The sequence below is a fragment of the Schistocerca piceifrons genome, chromosome 7 (assembly GCF_021461385.2).
Source record: "Schistocerca piceifrons isolate TAMUIC-IGC-003096 chromosome 7, iqSchPice1.1, whole genome shotgun sequence".
Classification (NCBI taxonomy): Eukaryota; Metazoa; Arthropoda; class Insecta; order Orthoptera; family Acrididae; genus Schistocerca; species Schistocerca piceifrons.
This window is the reverse complement of record NC_060144.1, coordinates 483,781,565-483,808,861: the sequence shown is the minus strand read 5'-3', so window position 1 is coordinate 483,808,861 and position 27,297 is coordinate 483,781,565. Positions and strand designations below refer to the sequence as shown.

The 27,297-nt window shown below is 41.8% G+C and overlaps 1 protein-coding gene across 1 annotated transcript in view; it reads left to right on the top strand.

Moving 5' to 3' along the window:
- LOC124804748 (myosin light chain kinase, smooth muscle) overlaps positions 1 to 26,250 on the top strand; it is a 359,831-nt gene extending 333,581 nt beyond the window's left edge. The window contains exons 7-8 of the mRNA XM_047265050.1: positions 4,107 to 4,259; positions 20,420 to 26,250. Coding sequence (XP_047121006.1) covers positions 4,107 to 4,259; positions 20,420 to 20,609 — 343 coding nt within the window. The 3' untranslated portion in view covers positions 20,610 to 26,250. The remainder of the gene's footprint in view (positions 1 to 4,106; positions 4,260 to 20,419) is intronic.
- The last annotated feature ends 1,047 nt before the right edge of the window (positions 26,251 to 27,297 follow it).

Below are 27,297 nucleotides of genomic sequence, written 5' to 3'. Positions count from 1 at the left end.
TACTTGTGAATCGTACAATTTATGTGGTCAAGAGAGATCTTTACAAATAACGTGTTACACCGCATGGTGTGCTATAACACTGTACCCATTGTTACCCTGCACCATATTTTGATTTTTCAGATGTACAAAGATTTTGAAACAGATTTGGAAACATATTTGGCACCACGCACAAACGTTTTCCTCTTCCACTTCAAGGAGGGCGCTGGTACGTTCCGGAACCAAAGGAATTTAACAAACCTGATGCCTCCATCCGTCCTATGTCCTGTTTTCCAGTTAGATCGAAATTTAACGCTTGCCATGACAGGTGCTCAGGTGGCATCATTTTATATGCTTGGTTGTATTAAAAGATAAGAACATAAAATACAAGATATGGTCATACAATTTTTGTAGCATTTAATAACTTTTATCATTCTTGTTTTTATGTCTAGTAGTTGTCTTTTATTATTACTCCGCACTCTGTCCCTTAGCGTTTGTCCAAGAAGTGACCTCAAAAGCTCATCCCAGTTGCTTCAATTCTTCGTTCATCTCCTCTTTTTATGATTCAGTTGCCGGCCGCGGTGGTCTAGCGGTTCTGGCGCTGCAGTCCGGAACCGCGGGACTGCTACGGTCGCAGGTTCGAATCCTGCCTCGGGCATGGGTGTGTGTGATGTCCTTAGGTTAGTTAGGTTTAAGTAGTTCTAAATTCTAGGGGACTTATGACCTAAGATGTTGAGTCCCATAGTGCTCAGAGCCATTTGAACCCATTTTTTATGATTCAGTTTTCTCTATCACACATAAGAGCAGGCTTAGCTACCACGTTGTGTAATCTTAGTGTTATCTCTTTCCTCATAGTTCTACGAAGATACCTCCCTACACAACCATTTATGTTCCTGTATATTTGAACCACATCTGAATTTTTTTCGTATATCGATACCCTTGTTCCGAGATATTTACACGAATTTATCTGTTGTGCGCCTCTTTATGAAGCGCCAAGTATTTTAAGAGAGAGTTTAAATTTTTAAAAGGAATTTTAGATGTTTTTGTTGTCGTCTTCAGTCCTGAGACTGGTTTGATGCAGCTCTCCATGCTACTCTATCCTGTGCAAGCTTCTTACTTACTGCAACCTACATCCTTCTGAATCTGCGTAGTGTATTCATCTCTTGGTCTCCCTCTACGATTTTTACCCTCTACGCTGCCCTCCAATGCTAAATTTGTGATCCCTTGACGCCTCAGAACATGTTCTACCAACCGGTCCCTTCTTCTTGTCAAGTTGTGCCACAAACTCCTCCCCAATTCTATTCAATACATCCTCATTAGTTAAGTGACCTACTCATCTAATATTCAGCATTCTTCTGTAGCACCACATTTCGAAAGCTTCTATTCTCTTCTTGTCCAAACTATTTATCGTCCATGTTTCACTTCCATACATGGCTACACTCCATACAAATACTTTCAGAAACGACTTCCTCACACTTAAATCTATACTCGATGTTAACAAATTTCTCTTCTTCAGAAACGCTTTCCTTGCCATTGCCAGTCTACATTTTATATCCTCTCTACTTCGACCATCATCAGTTATTTTGCTCCGAAAATCGCAAAACTCCTTTACTACTTTAAGTGTCTCATTTCCTAATCTAATTCCCCTCCGCATCACCCGACGTAATTCGACTACATTCCATTATCCTCGTTTTGCTTTTGTTGATGTTCATCTTATATCCTCCTTTCAAGACGATGTCCATTCCGTTCAACTGCTCTTCCAAGTCGTTTGCTGTCTCTGACAGAATTACAATGTCATCGACGAACCTCAACGTTTTTATTTCTTCTCCATGGACTTTAATACCTACTCCGAATTTTTCTTTTGTTTCCTTTACTGCTTGCTCAATATACAAATTGAATAGCATCGGGGAGAGGCTACAACCCTGCCTCACTCCCTTCCCAACCGCTGCTTCCCTTTCATGCCCCTCGACTCTTATAACTGCCATCTGGTTTCTGTACAAATTGTAAATAGTCTTTCGCTCCCTGTATTTTATCCCTGCCCCCTTTAGAATTTGAAAGGGAGTATTCCAGTCAACTTTGTCAAAAGCTTTCTCTTGTATACATGTATATAATAAAAATTAAGGTATCTTAAAGTGATATGGTTTATGTACAGTTCAATGTTCGTCCAAGAGTAACAACACAATAAGGAGTCAGCGCTCCTAGTTTTTTCATTTTTCATGTTATATTACCGTGTACTACAATGGAACGGTCATTGCTGCCTTTGTTCTACAGAGACTGCATCTGAAAGCACTCCTGTACTAATAAAGGTAAGTTTCTTGTACTAATTGAAGAGTTATTCAACGTTCTTTACGTAATTGTCCACCTTTTCGTTATCCTGAAGCATTATATACGGCCACTGTGAGTGTACTAGTGGAAGCTAGTGTGGATAGCTTAAGACAGTTAACTTACTTTCATTATTAATAACAATTTCTTTTATCTACCGTTTATCAGAACCTCCATGCAGTTCCTTGCTTTGAAGGTCGATGTTCTTATCAAGTCATGCAGTCTAGACTAATTTTTAGTAAACAGATTTTTCAAACGCAACCACACAAGCCGAAGCTACTCAATAACTTTGGTTTGAGCAAAAATTCAGTTCAATAAAAAAAGAATTAAATGAAAATAAGAGTTAAAAAGAATTTCCTGGATCCAGTCTTTGCTAAGAATTCAGTGCTTGATTCAAGATATTATTTCAACTCACATAATCATGTCCTCAGTTACAAAGAATTTATAACTGATCCTCACGAAACATTGCTGTAACCCAAGAATACAAAGATTTCATTACCCTTTTGTTGTAATATAACGCCAAATATTAATAGAGGTCAGTTATACTGTTCTATTATTTTATAGTCTGTCATTATTTTTGCCCTCCTTATGTGTTTCCCTTCCATTGCCATTACATTTATTTTATTTCTTGTAAAGAACTTTCACGGTCTGATAGAAATACTTGGTCGTCTGCACATAAAATGGGGTTAATAAATTTATTCTTCCTAGATCCATCTTCTTGGTGTTTTATACTATCATTCTTCTATAACTTTGTTGGCATATACAGTATATCAAAGTGGATTGGTGGGAGACCACATCTTCGTTGTTTCCTTTGAATAAAATGTGGAATAGTAAACTTTCCATTGGTTTAGTGACAATGTAACATTTTTCCCCTTTAGTGTTCTATGACTAACAGAATTCAATCAATTTAGGGGTACATAGTAGTCAGTGAGTTTTCTCATATTTCATCGTACCTATCATATCGTATGCCTTCTCGTAGTCTAATAAGACCATAAAGAATGGCTAGATGAAATGTTGCGCCTACACAGGACCTGCCTTTAGACTACCGCAGTGTTCCTCTCGTAAAAATACTTCTGCTATTGGCTGGAGCTTTCTTTTAATGATAGATGAATATACTTTATAAGCTGCATGTAGAATGTTTATATCCCTGTAATTTGAGAATTCTTTTTCATCTCATACTTATCTCTTTATCTGCATTCACAGTTTATTTAAAAACAAGGCCAGAGAAGACATGGCGGTAAAAAATTCTAAAACTATGACTGATCCAGCATTTCTTCAGGGAAGTGAATGCTTGGTTTCTCACAAAAAGAACACTAGGTACAATACAAGATGCAGAAATGAAATTTCTAAGAAGAACGAAAGGCTGCTTAAGAAGAGACCACACATGAAACGAAAAGTGCGACAAGAACTAAAAGTAGAGCCGAGAGCAGAATAACCGAACACCGCAAAAACTTGTTGCGAACAGATAGAGAGAATGTACAGGAATCAACTTCCCAAAAGAGGCTTTGCTTAGAAACCAGCGGAAATAAGAGACGTTGAAAGACCTAAGAAGAGATGGACTGACAATTTGTGAATCTGGAACAGGCACAATGAAATGTAGAAGAAGAAAAGATGTGCAAAGCTTTCCAATTAGGTTTTGTTTTGATTTCACATGAATGCTAATTTTTTTTTTTTTTTCGTGCGATATATTCTTCCATCCCTTTTTCCGTTGAATCTGAGGCCCCATACATCCGCATATATGCTGGTGCTGCAAAACTTTGAGGCCAGTTGAGAAACGGAGGCTGAGCAACTTTTAATTTGTGTTTCAGGTTATCTGGCCTATCTCCGTTTATGGGGGACACTGACGTGGAGACGATGGCAAACGTGACCATAGCCAAATATGACTTCGACGATGAGGCCTTCAATGAAATCTCCGACGACGCAAAGGACTTCATAGAAAAGCTGCTGGTTAAGGACATAGAGTACGTAGTCAACACGCATGGATTTCTCTTCTTTAACAAACAATGTTTTATGTGACAATCTATGTTTCATCTTTTCTGAATTCTCGTGTGTCTCGGATCTCATTTTCCATATAATATCTGTGAATGTATCTGTGTCACATTTGATTATTATTTTTTAAATGCTGCGTTTGGCTCATAGCAAAGGCTACCGCTTGGCTGCACATGTTCGCTAATCTGAGAGCTATTTCTTGTTGTGTGAAAATATTTTTTTTACAAAACAGCTTTCTAGTGAAATTTCCAGGCGATTTTTCTACGTCTCTCTTTTTTTGAGTAGCTGCCTACAGAATATTTTATACCGGCGTTATTTGCCGTGTTTGAAAACATGAAAGGCATGACAAAGGCCCAAAACGTGTGCACGTGACACTTATAAAACTGCATGAGCTTTGCCCGCTTGTCAGGCCTCCTGCTTTCTCACAGCCGATAAATGTGTGAAACGTCTTTTTTGTGTCGTGTCCTCTAATTTCCTCCACCCAGACTTCAAACAGATACATACATAGATTTTTAAGCCACACACACCTCGTTTTTTGCGTGAAAGATTTTTCTCTTACTATTTGTCTTCGACAAATTCGCAAACAAAATAATAAACTTCAGAACTTGTAAAAATGAAGACAAAATAATAAGAGACTAAGACGTACCAGAAGCACTTAATTTAAATTACGTTTAAAAAATGTATTTTACTCGTTCGGTGTAGCTCATTACGATAGAATCTACATTACTCTACATTACTAAGCGGTTAGAGCTATGCTAGGTTGCAGTTTGCCTATCCAAGGCTTCCAAGGGCAGCGAAAACTTAATTTTCAGTATTTCGTATAACTATTGACCAACTTTAAAAAATTAAAATGCTGTCAAAATCTACTCATTAAGAGGTACAATCTTACACGAAAGGTTTTAATACAATAAGTCAAGTATAAAACGTTTGAAACTTCAAGGAGCGTAACTCACGGCCTTCACAATACCCAGATTGTATTCACCTAGTATTTGAGAGTCAGAGCACATAGCAACTTCCAACAAACTTTACATATAATTTCAAACTGCTTCTAAACTTTCTCTCAGTGACAGCCCCCACAAAATAATGAAACGGAAAAAGTTTATCGCTTACTACATTTTTGGCTGTTCTTGCAGTAAAATTTCAGCATCAGGCATAATGTTTTGATTCATTACTTCTTTATAACAGACAATACTCAAATATACCATTGAAAGTACCTGTAAAATTATATCATTTTACGGCAAATAGTTCAGGAAATGTAATATAATAAACATTGAGATGCGTGAAAGACTAGCTTTCCTTAAAACAAAGCGCATATTACCCGGACTATAATTTTCCAGAGTCTAATAATGAGAGTACTATGCGACTTCCAGTAAACTTTAAACTACACTTCGAAACTTCTGTAAACTTTTTCTTGCTGTTTTATAGATGTGAAATCTAATTAAGGAATTGGAGGAGGGAGAGATTGGGGGGGAGGGGAAGCTGGCAACGATGTATACCTTGTTGTCCACTGCAACTGAACGTAAATAGCAATCTTCTGACATCTTCTTACTCTTCCAAATAACATGGGAAATTATCTCATAAATGGAACATATAACGCATTTTAATAAATGCCATAATACCCAATAGGTTATTTTACCACTGGTACTGTAGACGTCTTTAAAATATTGAGTACTATAACTCCTGATGTTAATTACACTGTTCAGTCACTTTAAAGAGACCACCTGTCAAAAGCCTGAATAACCACCTTTTGCAGTGCGGACCACTGCGTGATGTGCAGGAAGAGACTTTCTGGAAGATACCCATATGGATGTGAAGCTATACCGACTCCAGTGCCGTGGTGCGTACAGCCCGAATGAGATGGTCCGACAGATTGTAGATTCGATTTAAATTCGTGGAGTTTGGTGGCCTAACTCATGCTTGTATTCTTCGATGGGAAATTTCCACAACGAAACTCTGTTTCGGAATCTGGCAGCAAACCAAAACAGATTCTGGTCATACAGAAAGCACACCAGTGGCAAGACGCAGTCAATACCTTCATTGCGCGGTAACAACGGCGCAGTCACTGATGACGGTGTCACTAAAGCAAAGTTATTAAACACGGTTTTCCGAAACTCCTTCACCAAAAAAGGCGAAGTAAATATTACTGAATTCCAATCAAGAACAACTAACAAGATGGGAAACATAGAAGTAGATGTCCTCGGTGCAGCAAAGCAGCTTAAATCACATAATACAGGCAAGGCCTCCGGTCCAGACTGTATACCAGTCAGGTTCCTTTCAGAGAATGCTGATACAATAGCTCCATATTTAGCAATTATACACAACCTCTCGCTCACAGAAACTTCCCTACCTAAAGACTGGAAAATTGCTTGAGTCACACCCCCCGAAAAGGAAAGTAGGAGTAATCCGCTAAATTACAGCCCCATATCACTAACGTCGATTTCCAGTAGTGTTTTGGAACATGTACTGTATTCGAGAAGAAAACGATTTATTGACACATAGTCAGCACGGATTCAGAAAATATCATTCTTGCGGAAAGCAACTAGCTCTTTATACTCATGAAATAATGAGTGCTATCGACAGGGATGTCAAATTGAATCCATGTTTTTAGATTTCCAGAAGGCTTTCGACACCGCTCCTCACAAGCGTCTTCTAACGAAACTGCGTGCCTATGGAATATCGCCTCAGTTGTACGACTGGATTCGTGATTTACTGTCAGAAAGGTCAAAGTTAGAAGTAATAGACGGGAAATCATCCAGTAAAATAGAAGAAATATCCGTCATTCCCCAAGAAAGTGTTATAGGCCCTGTATTGTTCCTGATTTGTGTTGATGACATAGGAGACAATCTGAGTAGCCCTCTTAGATTGTTTGCAGATCATGCTGTCATTTACCGTTTTGTAAAGTCATCAGATGACCAAAAAGAATTCCAAAATGATTTAGATAAGATATCTGTATGGTCCGAAAAGTAGCAATTGATCCTGAATAAAGAAAACTGTGAAGTTATTCACACGAGTACTAAAAGAAATCAGCTAAATTTCGATTACGCGATAAGTCACACAAATCTGAAGGCTGCAAATTCAACTAAATACTTAGGAATTACAATTACAAATAACCTAAATTGGAATGATCACATAGATAAAGTTGTGGGTAGAGCAAACCAAAGACTGCGATTCATTGGCAGAACAGTTACAGTGTGTAAAAGATCTACTAAAGAAACAGCTTATACCATGCTTGTCCGCCCTATCATGGAGTATTGCTGTACGATATGGGAATCGCATCAGGGGGACTGGCGGTTGGCATCGAAAAAGTTCAAAGAAGGGCAGCTCGTTTTGTATCATCGCGAAGTAGGGAAGATAGTGCCACAGACATGATACGTGATTGAAGTGGCAGTCATTGAAACAAAGGCGTTTTTCGTTGCGACGGGAACTTCTTACGAAATTTCAATCACCAGTTTTCTCCTCCGACTGCGAAAACATTCTGTTGGCACCCATCTACATAGGGAGAAATGATCATCACGATAAAATAAGAGAGATCAGGGTTCGCACAGAAAAATTTAAGTGCTCGTTTTTCCCGAGAGTGTAACGGTTGAGAGACAGCTTGAAGGTGGTTAATAGAACCCTCTACAGGTACTGTATTGTGAATAGCAGAGTAATCACACAGATGTAGATGCACCACGCACATATACTGGGAACTGTGTGATGGTTGTATTGTGCTGCTGGTAGGTGCCATCCTGCCGACAGAACACAAATTGCGTTTAGGAATGGACATTGTCCCCGAGGATAGAAACATAATTGTGTTGGTCCATTGTGCCTTCCAGAGTGACGAAATAGCCAGAGAATGCCCTCCGGCCTGGATCGATCCGACGATTGTTGCAAGGTATTTGCTTTAAGACGTTTCACTCCGCACACGCCAACAGTCATCTGTCCAATGGAGCGTAAAGCGTGATTCATCTGAAAAGGCCACCTGGTATCACTCATTGGACGTCCAGTCGCGCGCTAATTCCACCCTTCGTAGCCGGTGAACGAACCAGGTGCACGAACCAGGTGCCTGCTGCGGAGTCCCATTCGCAGTAACGTTCGCTCAACGGTCTTTGAGGAGATATTGTTGGCAGTCCCTTGGTTCATTTGGACGATCAGTTGCTCTACAGTTGTACATCTATTCGCCGGTACACATATCCACAGCCGTCGTTCACCGCTTTCATCTACGGCCCGCGGTGCATCACGGTTGCCTCGGCACCGGTTTGGGACAGCGCCATTTTCCCATGCACGGTATACTTTAACCACGGCAGTACGCAAACGGTTAACAGACTTAGCCATTTCGTAAATGCTTCCACCCTTGGCCCGAAAACCAACGATCACACTCTTTTGGACGGCAAATAAATCGCTCCGTTTTCGCATGACAACAACTGCAGTGTTTCGCACATCCCCCCGACACTCTTTGTGTATCCACCACTGCTAACGCCACCTGCCAGTTTATTGCGTGTTGACGTCAAACATAGGCGGTGGTCGCATTAATCTGACTGGACAGTGCAATATTTGGGAATGAGAACATATAGCGGCTTCCAATAAATTTTGCACATAATTTGTAAAATTTCGCAATTTTTGTGGCTGACATCCCCCACAAAATAATGAAGGGAAGCTGACTGTAACAGCACAATTATATCATTTTACGACACCTGGTTTAGGAGATATGATGTCGTAAACATTGAGGTGCGTGAAAAACTTCCTTTTGTTAAGATGAAGCGCAAATAACTCCTACAACACTCGTCCGCTGTTTCATAATGAGAGCACTTAGCGACTTTCAGGAAACTATAAACTTAGTTTATTTCAAACCTTTCTTGCTGTTTTATATATGGGAGTTCGATTTTTAAATACTCGGTGGTGGTTTGCTGGTAACAAAATGTGTCTTGTGATCCGCCGAAACTGAACGTGAATCGCAACCCTCCGGTGTCTTCTCACTCTTCCAAATGATATGCCAAGTTATGTTAAAAATGAAAAATATAACGCATTCTAATGAACACTATTATACTCAATCGGTTATTTTAACATTGGTAATATAAACATCTTTAAAATATTAAATACTGTGGACTTCTGATTTTAAGAATGATCTGTGGAAATGCGACATGCACTGAGCTCTAGGTTTGACGTTTGTGAGAATTTTTTGTACTGTTAAAGGTGTAGGGTTAAAAAAAGACTTTTCATTAGTTTTGAATGCAATTTGGAAAAATAAGTTCAGTTATCCTGGATCCCTATAACAATCTTCCAACCACTGGAATTCTTGATATTTGCTATGAATATTACAATTTGAGACTTTAGATTTACATGTGAATGTAAACGAAATATGGTGTTTAAATACTAAATATTAAACGAAAAAGTCTGATAAAGCAAGAAATGATTAGAAGTAATTGTAATTATTGTTTTTTCCACCTTTGTTTACAATAACTCACTATGACCTTTCTTTTATTTGTATACTGGGTCTCGAAGCTTACTTTTAATCATTCTTTTCTTTCTTTCTTTCATATTTATTTTCTTCGTTTCACTATCTGTTCTTGTTTGATTTTTTTTGATATGTGTGTTATTATTTACCTGTTTGTTTAATTTTACAATAAGTAATACAGTTTACTTAAAAGCGCAATGGATCACCTGGAAAACCTTAAATTCCACAACAGAAACTCAAACTCGACTGAATTTTTATTCTGAAATTGCAAAACACTATGGACAAGCAGAGGGATAATTTATGTCTTATAGCTATTTGAAAATTTCAGCTCTGCCCCTCTCTCTTCTCATGGAGAGGGTTTTCCACATACTTCTCGCTTCGGAAATTTTTTCTTTGCCAAAGTATTCTGTACATCATTTCTGGACCTTGAACGTGTGTTATACGTGAACTTACACAATGATGCATATACATATTCCCTCTTCATTCTCTGACACCCTGCTTTAAAAGTGGAACATTACCTGTTATTCCTAAACTAATGTAATGAACCCTAACCTTAAATAGAAAGTTGTAGCAGTTTAAGAGTAGTTAAAAATTGAGATTTATTTTTTACCGTTTAGTCATTACTGAATATTTTCTATTTTGATTATTTGCCTTGCACATATACTTCGATTGTTGCTTCAACACTAAGTTGTGTAACGATTATGGTTTATAAACAAGATTTTCAGAAACAGCCGCTACTCACAATTGTGACATAGCGGTCTCTGAAAATGTTTTTTTTTTTATCAATCTTAACAAACAATCGTCGTCAAACAACGTCCAGTATGGCTTTAAATTGAAAACGATAATATTGGAGACGTTGAGAAGGATATATTCGCCACGTTTAATGTTGTATGCCGTTTGCAGGCAGCTGTTATGTATTTCTTTAAGTATGTCTTGATATTTGTGACATTTCAGGCGGCGTGGTATTGCAGAAAATATAAGTTAAGTACCAGACCAAACATGTCTCTCCGATTCGATATGTGACGTGATGTACCCCACATGTCTAGACCAGATACGTTAAATTCACGGTCACCGTGCAGTATTGGTGTATTATAATATTGGTATCCAATTTAGAGGTTGTGGCCACTGCGATTTCTCACATAATATGAAATTTCTAACGCCAAGCTAATAGCCTTTTACGAGAAACTTCCACGTTAAATCTGAAACTTTCGCTCTGTCTAAGAGTAAACAGATATGTGCTGAGTGCCTGGCGTTAACTAGCACACAATTATCGAACTTGCGGGACCTCTGTACTATGTAAAATTTATAGTCATGATTGCGCAGACCTGGATTTCTACAGCTATTAAAATGCCAAAAAAGCTCCGTTATATTCATATTAATCTTGCGTTTGATGACTTTACACTATCCAATAGCGCAGGCTGAGATCGCAGTTCCAGAATCAGACGCTGATTATTGACATGTGTACCTCAGATTTGCAACTATTCTAGAATTATCTTGTAAGTTTGTAGTAGTGTTGAGAAGTTTGAAAACTGCTGCGGAAGCAAAGAGAACTTCACAGCAAACATAAACATAGCCAAAGCCTTGCAGACAAACAAAAATTACCCGAAGCGAAATGTAATGTGAGGAGGGCTATGCAAGAGGCGTTCAATGAATTCGAAAGCAAAGTTCTATGAACTGACTTGGCAGAAAATCCTAAGAAATTCTGATCTTATGTCAAAACTGTAGGTCGATCAAAACACAATGTCCAGACACTCTGTGACCAAAATGATACTGAAACAGAGGATAACAGACTAAAGGCCGAAGTACTAAGTGTCTTTTTCCGAAGCTGTTTCACAGAGGAAGACTGCACTGTAGTTCCTTCTCTAGATTGTCGCACGGATGACAAAATGGTAGATATCGAAATAGACGACAGATGGACAGAGAAACAATTGAAATCGCTCAAAATAGGAAAGGCTGCTGCACCTGATGGGATACCAGTTCGATTTTACACAGAGTACGCGAAGGAACTTGCCCCCCTTCTTCCAGCGGTGTACCGTAGGTCTCTAGAAGAGCGTAGCGTTCCAAAGGATTGGAAAAGGGCCAGCCGAAGTGGCCGAGCGGTTCTAGGCGCTTCAGTCTGGAACTGCGCGACCGCTACGGTCACAGGTTCAAATCCTGCCTCGGGCATGGATGTGTGTGATGTCCTTAGGTTAGTTAGGTTTACGTAGTTATAAGTTCTAGGGGACTGATGACCTCAGATGTTAAGTCCCAGAGTGCTCAGAGCCATTTGAAGCATTTGATTGGGAAAGGGCACAGGTCATCCCCGTTTTCAAAACCCAGAAGGACAAGGTCATTTTGTTAGCAAATGATGTGACTATCTTTTATCATTGTAGAAGTATATGGTAACAGAGTTAGATCATATAGTATACTCATCTCACAGCAGTGAAGGCTGTCCAAAGAGACGCTTCAACACATGGCGTACATCCTCTCCCCCCCCCCCCCCCCCCCGGTCCCCCTTCTTGGCGACAACGCAGGTGTGTATTTTTGCGTACTAATGATAATTAAGATGCCGAATGACATCCTGCGATAGACTTCTCCAAGCTTCTTACAGCTTTTGTTGCAATTCGGCAGTTATTCTTGTAGACTATGGAGATCGAGTAAGTTTCCACTTCCTGTGTCCCATACGTATTCAGTTGGCGAGAGATGTGGTGCTCACGCTGGCAGGGGCAGTAGTACACCACGGAAAGCACACTGCGTCGAGGTAGCCATATGTGGACGTGCATTGCCCTGCTGAAGATGCAAATCAGTTCCCTGTCGAAGAAATGGCAGCAGCACAGATATAACAACCTGTGCAATGGAGCGGGCACCGGTTGCCTCACCATGCAGCAACATAAAACGTGACCGCGAGTTGCAGCTGATGGCCCCCCACACCATGAGACATGTGGTGGGACCTTTGTGACGTGAGCGCTACCCTCTGGAATAGGCAGCTCACCAGGTCTACGCAGTACGTGTGTACGTCCATCACTCGCAGAAACACATAACCTAGTGTCACCAGTGAAGACCATTCCAATGTCCAGTCAACTCTTTCACGATCGCTGAGTAGCCATGGTTGGTGATGTCAGTGGTAGCCTGGCCAGGGCACACATGGTCTTAATCTTGCTGCGGGCAGACTGTTCCCAATAGTCCCTGATGACGCAGCAGGTGCAACACGGGCCCACGTTTCCTCCCTGGGTGACGTTGCCCACTGCTGCTCGAACAAGTTGTCGATCATAACGTGCGTCTGATCTACGCGTACGTTCACAACCTAGTCTACAGGTATGGGAATGTTCCACATTAAAGCAGCGACACATCACCAATAAATTGTACTCGACATGTGCAGCAATCTCTCAGTGTGTCCAAGGCAGGCTCACAATGCCACCCCATTCACGTGGCTCAAGCTGTTCAACAGGAGAACGTGCTCGTTGGTGGGGCATCGTTGTACCCTAAAATAATGTTGCAGTCACTGTACACCTCTAAACTCAGCACAGTTACATTCTGCAGAGAAAAACAGAGGGTGCACAGAAAAGCCTTCTGAGTACCATCTGATTGTTGAAGATCGTGACAAATGAGACAGTAAGACTGCGACTCCTTAGTATGCACACTGCTCCCACTAAACGCAGTCCTCGAAGGTGTTGCATTTTTTTTCAGCAGTGTATATTTCAACATAATCTCCATCGCGCTCAGTGCATTTGATCCATTCAGTTCTGCGAGATTGTAATTTTATTATACGTTCAGAAAAGAACTCGTTAGAATACTGCATAATAATCGTTTGTGCCAGTGATAACTTCCTCATTAAGGGTAAATTTCTTCTCTGTGGTTTGTTTTTTGAGGTCCGGAAATAAAAACGTAGCATGAGGAAAGAGCTGCAGCATTAGCCGGTTGGCGATTTTTCAAAGCCCAATTGGTGCCATTTTGCTACCGCAGCGAACCATGCATGAGTTGGTACATAGACCGTGGCAAGATCACCATTCCAAACGACAGCAGTTTGTATCAACCCACTCATTTCAACGGTACGGCTGCAGTCAGTGTGTGGTGTCACCGCCAGACACCACACTTGCTAGGTGGTAGCCTTTAAATCGGCCGCGGTCCATTGGTATACGTCGGACCCGCGTGTCGCCACTGTCAGTGATCGCAGACCGAGCGCCACCACACGGCAGGTCTAGAGAGACGTACTAGCACTCGCCCCAGTTGTACAGCCGACGTTCATAGCAGTGGTTCACTGACAAATACGCTCTCATTTGCCGAGACGACAGTTAGCATAGCCTTCAGCTACATTTGCTACGACCTAGCAAGACGCCGTAGTCAATTGATATGTATTATGTGAAGCATGTATCATCAAGAGCGATGTTCTACAATTGTGGATTAAAGTTAAGTATTATATCAACTACGTACTTTATTTGCAATTCTCAAGATATTGTCCTGTTCCAGACCTCACACCAGTCAGCGTGTAATTAAACGCGTGCATTTCGGCCTCCTCTAGAAAAACAGTATTGGCTCTTCTGCCAACACTAAACAGTGTTTCACCCTTTTTCAAGCAGTCAGTCAAGATTTAGAATCCCAAGAATCTGTCATCATTTTTCCAAAAGACAAAATTGTTTCTACTTTCTATTTTTGTGCGCTTTCGAGTTCGCAGATCCACTAATGTGACTGAAGTATTCTTCAGTTTGTAATGGTAGATACACGTTCAGTCTACAGTCACATATCGCCATCAGAAATCTTCGGATTACGCTTCAGTTTTTCAAACATACTTCTAAAACATTCATTCCTGAGTGTTTTTGGTCCGGAGTCAACGAACATTTGCGCCCCCTGCTCTTCTTCATATACAGAACATTATCCATGATATTAGGTGTTGTAAAATAATGTGCAACAGCTCCCAAGCAATAAACTGATGAAACATTAAATCATTTTACTGTTCATCACCGTTATCAGTTTCGAACGGAGAAAGCTAATGTTCCGATAGTTGTACTATATTTACACATAAGCATTTATTTGACACATCTAAATAGATCTTTCCTGAATTGGCCTTTCATGTGTGGTACCTACCACAGTGACCCGAGGGCTGTATGTTATCCGTAAAGAAATTGTTGAAAAGAGTGCTTCTCACCAATGTACTTTTAAAAAAGGGTTCTTACGACTTCATCGGCGTATTCTCTCAATCAGTTGTTTCCACATGTATGTAGATGAAGTTTAATTAGGAACAATGTAAAAAATCTTAGCTTTGGTCGAGTGAGCCCACTCACACACGCAATTCATGCCCTGTATCCAAACTTTGCTCTGTAAGGAACCCGAGCGCAAAAGCCGTTTCTCACACATTTTCCCATTTCAGGAGAATACCAATTAAATTTACAGTAGGCCCCACATTTCAACAATTAAGTAGAATTTGAATGTATTCACCAGTTTCTTTAAAAATATGGATGTTGGATTAGGGTGATATGAGACATGTAGGTTTGGTCCAAGTGGTTTTGTCCCTAGTTATACCGCTTAGTACTCGCACGGCCTCTTGTTGTATCTCTACAGTGGTTAATAGAGCAAACTCACATTTGTGCTATTGGTGATTCAAATCATTATCTGGCCACATCTGCATTTCTGATGATGAGTAACCGCAGCACTTCTTGACTCGAGGAGCTGGAAAAAGTCAGTGACTATTTTTTTCTTTTACAAAGAAGTGGTCCCCCTTCCCAACTTCGGTTTTTCCATAAACTGACTGAACTGCATGCCATTTTACATCGGGCTTGAAACCAAAAACACAAAAATAACGTTCCATGCTGGCCCTAAATCCGATAAGGTAAATTCCGGAATAGTTCTTTTGAAAAGAATATGGCTGATTTCCTTCGTCCTTTCTTCCCCGTGTGAGAGTCTTCTCCGTCTCTAATGACCTCGTCGTCGACGGGACGCTAAATCTTAGCCTCCCTTCCTTCGTTATGTTATCTGACACTGACTAAATCCTGTATACTGAAGGCCTCTCGCTTTTTTATTTACGACAAATGTAGGGATGGTTCTTATGAGAAGGACATGGCCGATTTCCTTTGCTATCCTACCCCTAACCACCATTGTCTACCGTCTACAATGCCTTCATTATTGACTGGATGTAGAGCAATAATCTTCATTCATTTCTTACGTTACCTTACATTGTGGAATTGCTGTAATTTGAAGACCTCTTTGTATTGTGCTTAATTCACATGCTCAGATGTTACTAAAGATAATGCTTGTCCGTCCTACTCTGGAGTAATGCGGCACGGCGTGGGATCCTTACAATATAGGATCGATGGAGGACGTCATACAAGGGCAGCTCGTTTTGTATACGCGAATTATGGTGAAAAACGTTAAAACGAAGTCGGTTTTCGTTGCAGCGAGATCACGAAATTTCAGTCACCAACTTTCTCCTCTAAATGCCAAAATATTTTGTTGACTCCCGTCTATATAGGGCTAAAAGACCGTTGTGATAAAATAACAGAAACCAGAGCACTCACGGAAAGATTCAAGTGTCCCTATTCTCCACGTGCTATGCGAGAGCGGAATAATACAGAAATACGCTATCTCATAAAGAAATCTCGATATCTTCTAGTCCACATTAACATGGCGTGCATCCACCGTACGCCTTTATATCGGCTTGAGTTCTACTCAGTGAGACGTCTAAATGTCTATGGAGGAATCTCACCCCATTCTTTCTCAAGAGACGAAACCAGAGAGGGTAAAGATGTTGGACGCTGATGTTTGGAGCGAAGCCAACGTTCTAACTTATCCCAATAGTGTGTCACTGCGTTCATGCACGGACTCTGGCAGGCCCGTCCATTTCAGACACCTTATTGTCCACAAACCATTGCCTCACAACTTCTGGTTTATGACAGAGTGTATTGTCAAACATTCGTCATCTCCAAGTTGTTCCCCCGTCCGCCCCGATAGCTGAATGGTCAGCGTGACGGACAGCCGTCCTAAGGGGCCCCGGTTCGATTCCCGGCTGGGTCGGGGATTTTCTCCGCTCAGGGACTGGGTGTTGTATTGTCTTCATCATCATTTCATCCCCATCCGGCCCGAAGGTCTCCCAATGTGGCGTCCAATGTAATATGACCTACACCAAGACGGGCGGACGTGCCCCGTAAGGCTCCTACCGGCCAGTGACGTCGAATGCCCATTTCCATTTTTTTCCATTTGTTCCCTTACAGCAAGCAGTACACAGCGCTGTAAAATGTGATCATATTCTTCAGGATTCAGAGTTTTCTTAAGTGCAATGAGAGAACCACACCTTAGCCACAAAAAACACCTCCGTACTGGAGCACCACCGCCTCCATACTTCAATGTTGGCATTACTCTTGATGGCAAATAACGTTCCCCAGGCATTCGCTAAACCTAACCCCTTCCATTGGACTGCCGTAGGTTGTAGCGTGATTCCTCACTCCAGATCACTCGTTTCCAAGCATTCACTATCCAGTATCGTCCCTCTTTACACCATCTCAAGTGATGGTTACCTTTGACTACAGATATGTAAGGCTCGTGAGTAGCTGATCACTATTGTATCAGTCCTTTAACTCCCGACATGCTGTCATTGTGATAGGTGGACTGCTCGTACCGCTTTGGAACTCGTGAGTGATTCCTTCCGCTGATTTAAAGCGACTTTTTACAACCGTCTTCGCAATGCTCGACGATAGCTGTCTGTGGTTACCTAAGGTCTGTCTGTTTTTGGTTTAGTTGACGTTCTAGGTACTTCAGTCCGGAACCGCACTGCTGCTACGGTCGCAGGTTCGAATCCAACCTCGGGCATGGATGTGTGTGATGTTCAAAAAATGGTTCAAATGGCTCTAAGCACTATGGGACGTAACATCTGAGGTCATCAGTCGCCTAGACTTAGAACTACTTAAACCTAACTAACCTAAGGACATCACACATCCATACCCGTGGCAGGATTCGAACCTGTGACTATATCAGGAGCGCGGTTCCGGACTGAATCGCCTAGAACCGCTCGGCCACAGCGGCCGGCGATGTTAAGTCCCCCGGCGATGTTAAGTCCCATAGTGCTTAGAGCCATTTGAACCATTTAGTTGAGGTTGTTCCTTCACATTTCCAGTTGGCAACCACATCACCAAAGTTCGACTTGGGCAGTGTTAGGACATTTGAAATGACTCTGATAGATCTGTTACTCAGGTGAAATCGAATGGCTACTCCACGTTCAAAGTTACTGAGCCCTTCTGACCAGCCCATTCCACTGTTATTGCTTCTCTTCTGACAACACAATGGTTGCTACTTCATTTGGTACTGGCAGGTCCGTCTCTCGTGACATTTAGTGATCAATTACGCATTACACAGTGATTTCTTGATACTTTTGATCAGAAAGTGTGTATGTTGTTTTATAAGAGCGCTAGATTTGTATTTTAAATAAAACACGGTAGCCTGTAGCAGTATATTGTAATATTTATCGATTTATGATGTAGACTTTTGGGAACTGCGTACTGAATAAGACATTTTGCGCTAATGTCGTGGTATTTCGTTGATACAGCGATCAACTTCAGCATTTAAAGTTTGGGTGGTCGTAGGCTTGTTGGCGTAAGCCTGAGACTTCAGAAAACCCACAGAATAAAATTTGTTAAATGGCAAGATCGTGGAGTTCGATTGTGGTCACCAAACGAGCGATGACACGATCAGCTAAAGACGGGTGCAAGACTAGCAGTGGTTCATAGGCCGTATGGCAAGTGACACCGTTCTGCTGAAACCATATCACATTTCTTCAAGTGCAGTATCTTTCAATTGGGGCACCAAGAACTAGATTATCGTGTTACGATAACATTCGGCATATACCGTTAGCACTATACCTACCTTTTCTTCTAAGAACAATAGTCGAATGATTCCTCCAGAGCACAATGCACACAAAATAGTGACATGTTGGGAATGCTTATTTTTCATACAAATCATTCACAAATTTACATTTGATGAATACCGAACAGTATTTTTGCTGAAACTGGACGCATTTTATGGATCGTAGCAACAAATTTTCACCAACTTGATAGCAATATTTAAAATAAGGGCGCGTTGTTGCATCGTGTAGAAAAATAGTGTTCCATGTTTACTAACTCCTGTCTGTCTCCTACACACCTCGCATACTTATCGACCTACCAAATGATGACAGACAAAATGGCGCGCAATCCAAATATTACGCTCTTATTACAACACCCTGTAGAATGAACCCTCAGCCAAACACTTGAAGGCAACTATCAGACTAATCATGTAGATGTAGACTGTTTTCTCCAACATCGTTGACGTTCACCTCCACAATTCAGAGGTCATTGCCAGCTGAATGCCACCCAGGGGGCCTGTGCTCAATTCTTGGCCAGGATAGAGACTTTATACAGTCGGGGACTGGATGTTTTGTTGTCCATTTCATTATCGACACGCAAGTTATCAAAGTGATGTCAAATAAAAGAATGTACACTAGGCAGCCGAACATCCCCAGATGCGGTCTCCCGGCCAATAACTACGAACGATCATTTCATTTCAATGACCGTAATGTTGATGGGATTTAAAGCCTGATTTTCCTTCCTTTTTCCTTAAATTAGTCACGCCCTTAACAAAATTCAGGAAGTGAGTTTCTGTTTGTGGAGACAGGCGATCCAGAGCGTGCATGTGCCGTGCGGTGTTTCCCCTCTAACAATGGGGTCTTTGTCTGCCTGCATAGGGGGCGCATGTCGGCCTCCCAGTGCCTAGCGCACCCCTGGCTCAAGAGAAAGCCTCCCGCCCCTCCTCCACCGCCGGAGGAGCTAGACCTGAGCAAAGATAACTTGCGCGTGTTCGTGGAGCGCTGGAACGAACACCCCAACAGCCCGTACCTGTTCGACGGCTGCGGCCAGATGATCATGCCGCTGGCGAGCAGCTCGCTGCAGACGGTGGCGTCGCACACGTCGCTGGGGGGGCTGTCGCCGTCGCCGCCGGGCTCCCTCACCTCCTACTCCTCCTACACCTCCTCGCTGTCGTCCTCGCCCGACTCGGTGCTCGAGCAGCAGCAGCACCAGGTGGCGCTGGGGCAGCGCCGGCCGTCGGCGCCCACGGTGGTGGGCACTCCTCCTTCCAGGGTGCGCCACTTCGAACCGGCAGTGCCCAGCCAGGGCCGCTACCATCTGGAGCGCCTGCAGACGTTCGAGCGCCGCGCCTCCGAGGGCTGCGCGGTGACGGCGAGGCGCGACTCGGGGCCCCAGCTGCCGCAGGTGCCCGCGCCCGGGGCGGTCAACCTCGCGGACGAGATCCGCAAGCTGTCGGACAAGCTGTACGAGATGGCCTCGCTGCTGTCGCCGCCGTCGACGCTGCCGCCGGTGGCCGACGTGGCCAACAACAACGTGCCCGCTCCGGCCGAGCTGCCCCCGCCGCCCCCGTTCCTGCAGGGCCCCCGGCAGCCGGCGGACAGCCCCCCGGCGTGGCGGCGCCAGGCCGGCAAGCACCGCGTCTCCAACCTCAACCGCGACGTGCCGCGCGCGCTGCCAGACCCTCTGCACAACCCCCCGGACCTGCTCCAGCACCTGGTGGTGGCCGAGTGGCGCAGCGACGAGCGCACCGTGGTGCGCCGCGAGTCCTCGACCGCCGGCACCACCACCACCAGCACCAGCAGCGGCAGCAGCACCACTGGCAGCTGCGCGACGCAGAGGCGGCAGCGCCCCCAGTTCCCAGTCCAGTGAGCCCCAGCTGTTGCTTGTTCCGCAGAAGGCGCATGACGGCGGCCCAGGCGCTGCGCCACAAGTGGCTGCAGGGAGTCGCCGCTGTCACTCAGCTGTCCACGGCTAAACTCAAGCGCTACGTCATCAAGAAGCGCTGGATCAAGGCCGTCAACACCATCATCGCGCTGCGCAGGATGGGCGCCAAGCTGGAGCCCGACGATGCCGGAGCCGCGTGAGGCGGGTGCCTTCTCGGCTCCTGACGACCAGTCTGCCGCATCCTCAGCAGTGTGTAATTCACTCCGACTGCTGCAGCGTCTGTCACAAGCCGGCCCTCACCTCAACCCGTTTTGTTAAGCCCGAACTTCAGGATCTTTTAACTTCCACAGTGATGGGAGATTTTGGGAAGTTCCTCTTAATTCTGTCGCACTTGTCTCAAGCATGAATTTCACGTTCCTGTCATTTCTGTAGTCATGGAAGATCAGTGGAGTTACTCCACACTTCATCTCCCTTTAAAGCATATGCTAAGCATGAATTCTACAGTCTTGTAGATTCTCTAGTGATAGAGTATATCATTAAGCTATTTCTCACCATGTTGCCCATTTAAACCGGTATTAGCCTAAATTTCTATACTAATGGAAAATGGTAGACAGTCCCTCGTTGCCTCACCGCTTTTATATAGCCTACGTTAAGCTTGAATTTCTAGTATTGTGCGAAGGGTGCTCAATTAGTAATTCAACACACATTTTTTCTAAAAGCAAGTTAATTTTTTCCAAAACACCATATTTCCCACTCTTTTGACTACAGAAACTTATTTTTAAACATAATTTCCATTAGATGTGGCGACCTTGTGCTATCTTACGGCCGCGTGGGGTAGCCGTGTGGTCTAGGGGGCGCCTTGTCAAGGTTCGCGCTGCTCCCGTCGGTCCCATAGGACTTACCAAAATTTCTATCTTACTGTGAGGACCTATATGCCCGTGTTATACAACTCGACTGGTCCACGTCGGAGCCAACGGCTTGCTGCATTAATAATCTCCCCCATCATTCGTGTACGGATTCCAGTGCAGTGCATCCTTCTTTGGGCCAAACAGATGGAAGTCGGAAACTGTGAGATCTGGGCTGTAGGGAGAATGAGAAAGAACAGACCAATGAAGCTGTGAACTCCTTTCAGGTGTGCAGCCTTTTGTGAGAACTTGCGCTGTCATCGAGAAGGAGAATTTCGTTTGCATTTTTGTGATGGTGAACATGCTGAAGTCGTTTCTTCAAATCAACAGCCGGCCGACATGCGGCAGATCGGATGGGTTTGCGCTACCTTGTTGCGATGATGACAGACGCCTTGCCCAGCGACTCGCCTTCCTTTGTCCACTGCCACGTCTCCATAGACATTCTGTATGCGCCTAACGATATCTGCTATGCTCTGGTTTTACTCCAAAAGAAACTCCATGAAAGCTTTTGCTTCGTATGTACGTCCACTGCAAAAGCTATTTTGAGGTTTACGTATAGCGCTGCCACCTGTCGGAGCTTCATGTAACTATATGGGCTGAAGCTGGAATATTCCACGATGTCCCACAACAAACTCCACATTTTTTCAATAGAAACTGGACGAGAAAAAAGTGTGTTGCGTTGCTAATTGAAAGCCCCTCGTAGCTTTCGCAGCGACAGGAAATGGTGGAGGTCCCTCTTCAACCAAACGCCCTTATAAAGCCAGTGTTAAGCCTCAGTTTCCGGATTTCTAGATTCCGTAGCGTAGGAAGGCAATAGTATATCCAGCGAGGGACAGTGTAAGGCAGTTGCTCTCCAGCCCCTCTCCCATCCCCTTCCAAAGATTCGATGTTAACTAGTTCCTACACCAGCTTGTTGTGAAATCTCAAAACTATCTCGTCAATCACATGAGTAGCTCCCTCCACGACTAGCTCCAGTCCTGCGTTCACTGTAAATGAATGATGGCGAGGAGTTCCTCTCCACCCCATTTCATTTGTACAGTCGCTATTAAGCCTGAATTTCCGGATTTTGTAGGGTCCCTAGTGACGAAATATGGTGTGGAGTCCCTCCCTATCCCATCACCCTTGTAACCCTCCCATCCCATTACCCTTGTAAAGCAATCTTCAGCGTGAATTTCCGTAATTGTAGGTTCCAAAATGATGGTTGACAGTGGATAGTTATTCCTCACTTGAATGAGCTTGCAAAGAGTGGATTAAGCTCGAGTTTCAAGTGTTGAACGATGGTGAGAACCTCATTCCATTATCTTTATGAATGCTGTGTTAGGCCACAGTTTCAGAATTTTGTAGATTCTGTAGCGATGGAAGATAGTGGGGAGTTACTCTTAGTCTCACTGCAATTGTAAACACTGTGTTAAACCCAATCTTCGGGGTTTCGTAGGTACCATGCTTGTGGAAGACGGAGGGGAAATCACTCCTCACTTCATCACCATTATAAAATCACTGTTCAGCCTGAATTTCGGGATCTTTTAGCTTCCATAGTGATGGCAATGATGGATAAGTCTGCCACCAAGGCTTTCATTGCGGAAAATATAAACTTCCTATTCTCTTTTTATTTCTGTATCCAAACAACTATATTTATTGTGTTCCAATGTAACTGCGATCTTTATGGACTTATGACACTCCACCTGTTTCAGCATTCGTATACCTGAAGATGGATCCTTGTAATTTCGAAGTCGTTAGCCTTTATATTGGGATACGAAAGAGACACGTTTGGATATTGGATTAGGAAGAGAATAAATAGTTGTTGAAGGTATCTCATGTTTGTAACTACTACTTTCAATAGTTATTCATCAATTACAGACACGATGACCACACGGAAATGAAAAATAAATAGCATTTCTTTTCCGATGTGGAATGAATTTAAGGACGAACGTGTCTACGATCATCCAGACTGCTGGATGATAATAAATCAGGTGTGAGAACTCGCCATTAAGTACGCAAAATGATGTTATCCAGTTTTAGGAACCATATAAGATGGCGGATGATAATCTTTAAACAATAATAATCTCGTAGCTGTGCTCCAAATTCAGTTTATCAGCAATCTGTTGGTCTCAAGGTTTATATTTTGAGACATCAGGAACTGCTCTTTTTTTTCAGAAGTTCATTTCTGCCTAGTGGAATCCTTTGTGCTATGTTTTCTCGTTTCTTCCTTCTTTTACTTTTTACATCCGAGGTAGGAAAATTCATCCACTTCTTCATCAGTCTTCTGCCAAAGTCTTACATTTTGCCTTACACCATGTCCATTCGTGAGTATTACAGCCATCAGCTTGCACGAACTCCATTTCATTACGCTCCCGAATCAAATAAGATTCAGTTTCAGCGACAATTGCTATCTCGTCAGTGAACCAAATCATACTGATTTTCTATCAGTGAGAAACAACTATCACATGAAAGTAGTTGTTTATTTTTTTCATTATCCCTTCAACATATATAATAAATATCAGTAATGATGATGACTAACACTGAGACTTATACCTCCCTTGGTTTTCGTTTCTTGAACTATTCCATCAATAATGACTACACCAGTTTGCCTCACATAAAGAGATGGACTCTCCTTGTATCTCCAGAGTTGCTATCACACTGCCTGGTAATGGAAAACATTTTATTGTATTTCACTGTATCAAAATCCTCTAAATCTATGCATGTGACGTATGTTTCATTGTTTTTCCTAGATATGCTTCTTAACTCCCCTATATCTTCTAAAATCCTTCCATTGTTCCCTAGTTTGGTAAACATTTTAAATTCCCAAGAAAATTTTACACAGAGAAAAGATTTTCTGGAATTGGCAACATGTGAATGACAAGCAACTATAGCGTCATCCACAAGTAACTGCGAAAATTATGACCACTGCCCTGGTTTCTTTATTATACTCAGCACAAAACTGCGCTGTCTCTAATGGCCGTAACTGTGTTCTCCATCATTTGCACTGTGCATTTTCCCCGACTTGACCACTCCTTCAAATGTACACAAGCTTCCTCCGATCCATTTGACACACCAGTTACATTAAGTAATGGCACGAGTGTCTTTTAAGAAACATGCTGTGTTTTTTATGATGGGTTATCGTACTGTTGAGAATAACATCTTTATATGGATCATATGCTCGGTTTAGATAGTCAGTTGTGTCTATTTAATGGATTATCATGCAACCAGAAAGACCTACATTTAAAGTCATCTCTGTTAATTTTATTTGTCGATGGACATAGTGTTAGCAGTTGATGAGGTTCGGTGATTTAGTTAGTTGAAAAAAACTGCTTGATAATGTATATTTATATCTATTTTAATAATAGTCTTCCTTTCTGAAGTATTTGACGTTAAATTATGGGAGGTTTTGTCTAATAAGAATTATTAAAGTGCAGTAGTTTCCACATTTGCTCATTTTCATCAGTCTTGTTCGATGAAAAGAGCAGCGCCAACGAAAAGAGTTTTATTAATATATCAAATTGTCGACCTGTAGAAAGTCGAACTGATGCTTTTCCTTCAGTATTAAAAGCTACCAGTGGTCCTAATTTGTTTTGCTGTCTATCGGACTAAGGTAGAATGGAACACCCTAGAGTTGGAAGAAGAAGTGCAAACTAATTTTCCTCAGTTCTTGTGCATGTGTACTTTAGTGCTGCACGATTCAGTACAGTCAAGATTTGGGCAACACAGATGGAACGCCACCGCCGCATTGTGAGAATCAAGACACCAAATAATGTCAGCAAGGAGCATCTTTCCTTTTTCATAGACTCTCACTTATAGCTAAACGTGAACTCTGAAACTATAGCAAAAAACCTGTTGAAGACTTTTTGAAATACTTCTTTGCAACACGCCGGATTCCTGACAATCAGTTCAGAATTGTAACAGGCCAGTGACAGATGCCATGGCAGTTGATGTGATGAAACTATAAAACGGCATCTACTGTGTGGCCTAAATAGGCATTGTATCAGCTCCCTTCATTCCACATATTGATATTTATTCTTAAATAATTTGAGTTAGTCATATAATTTATTTTAACTCATTACTTTCATTCAAGCTTTAGAACCAAAGTTGTTATTAATTTTAAAAGTATATATACATATTGTTGTCTTTAATATAAATATATTTAAATTTCTTATTTTCCTTTCTGAATAGTCGAGTTTTAGTGTTCTTTACGTCCATAGTACGAATACTGGAACAAAATGCTGACCAAAAGTTAAAGAACAAAGCTGTTTGTGTAAATAAGTAATTACCTGGTAACATATGTTTCATTCACGTGGCAGTTGTATAGCCACAGCGGTTGTGTGCATGCGCATTGGTAAGTGTATTCACTTCCCACAATGAGCACAACTCACCTCATAGTTACCATAGGTTTAAAACACTATTTGCAAAACATTATTTCATAAATACAGTCACATTCTGCATATAACTTTCATTGTGAACTTCATAGATGTGTTGTAGAATAAAGCTTTGTATTCGATAAACTGGTCATGGTTTTATTCAAAGTACACAGCTACTATGTTTGTGACTCTAAATTAAATAAATGATGACCACTGATGGTTACGATTGTGGTATGGTCAGTTGTAAATTATGATTACTGAACTACTTTGATCTTTTTTCGGGTGCTACAATGTAAGCAATACTTTTTTCTATAATGTATGTATCTGAACATTATGAAACTCTAGTCGCAATTCTAGCCTAGTATTTTTCTTCCAGTGCTTAGACATACACAGACAGTAGAATTTTACTAAGCAGGAAAAAATTATATTTTTTCTGTGATATTGAAATGCATCTCTATTTTTAAAAAAATATTGATGTTTCTTAGAACAATATAATTTGCGTTGGAATAACATGTTTAGTTTTCTTATTTTAAATTTTACTTTTCTGTAAATATATGTACAATAAAGAAACTTGGTATTTGTAAGCTTTCTTGTTAAATTTTTATCTTTGTAATGATAACTGTGCCTGTTCTTATTTCTTTTATTCATGCTTTGTTCCCAGTATAGCAACAAGGTAGTAATCGCTCGTGATTATTCTTCAGTCAAATGTTACAGAATTTACAACAAGAAGAGTTGCAGAAGTAAAAACATCGTGACATGTTTCCTTTCGACGACCGCCAGGAGTCAAAAACTGCATATGATCGGCAAGTGGCTGTGTGCTGCCTGTTCACGAATTTATTTCTTGTTCAACTCTCATATTTCGAAAACTCATGACACAACAAGTAAAAAAAAGGAAGGACGCGTAGGAAATAACAACCCCAACAATGCCAAAGTATTACAGACAGAGCACCTTTATAGGTTGGAAAGATATGGGACCTTGTATATAAGCTAAGGGGTTGAAATACCCTGAAGCAAGCAGAATTAATTTTCACACTGCAGCAGAGTGTGTTCTGATATGAAACTTCCCAGCAGATTAAAACACAGGACCTTTGCCTTTCGCTCTGCTACCTGGGCTACGGAGCACGACTCACGATCCATCCTCACAGATTCACTTTCGCCAGTACTTTATCTTCTATTTACAGGATTAGCTCTCTTTTCATCCAAGATTGCTACTTCCGCAAGTTCCGCAGTAGAATTTATGTCAAGTTTGGAAGGTAGGAGATGAGGATCGGCTAGGAAGTTTCTACCTGATGCTTTTTATACTAAGCACAGATCTCTAAATCTGACGAGTCCAGTATCTTACTCACTGCACAGGAACCCATAGGTGTGTCATATTAAACTACTGAGAAAATTTTGTCGGTGGAGGGGGTCATCCTGTATGATAAAAAAAATTAGTCCATGAGGCATAATCACATATAGACACAAAATTTTCAAAATGAATATACGAGTTTTAAGGCCTTGTAGCATTTGTTAAATTCAACTTATAGTTTTAAATAATACGTCAAATGAAAAACCAACTCAAACAGTTTTTCTTGAACTGTTCATTGTGAGCACATTCGTCACCTATCGAGTTCGTAAGCGATTTCCTCCCA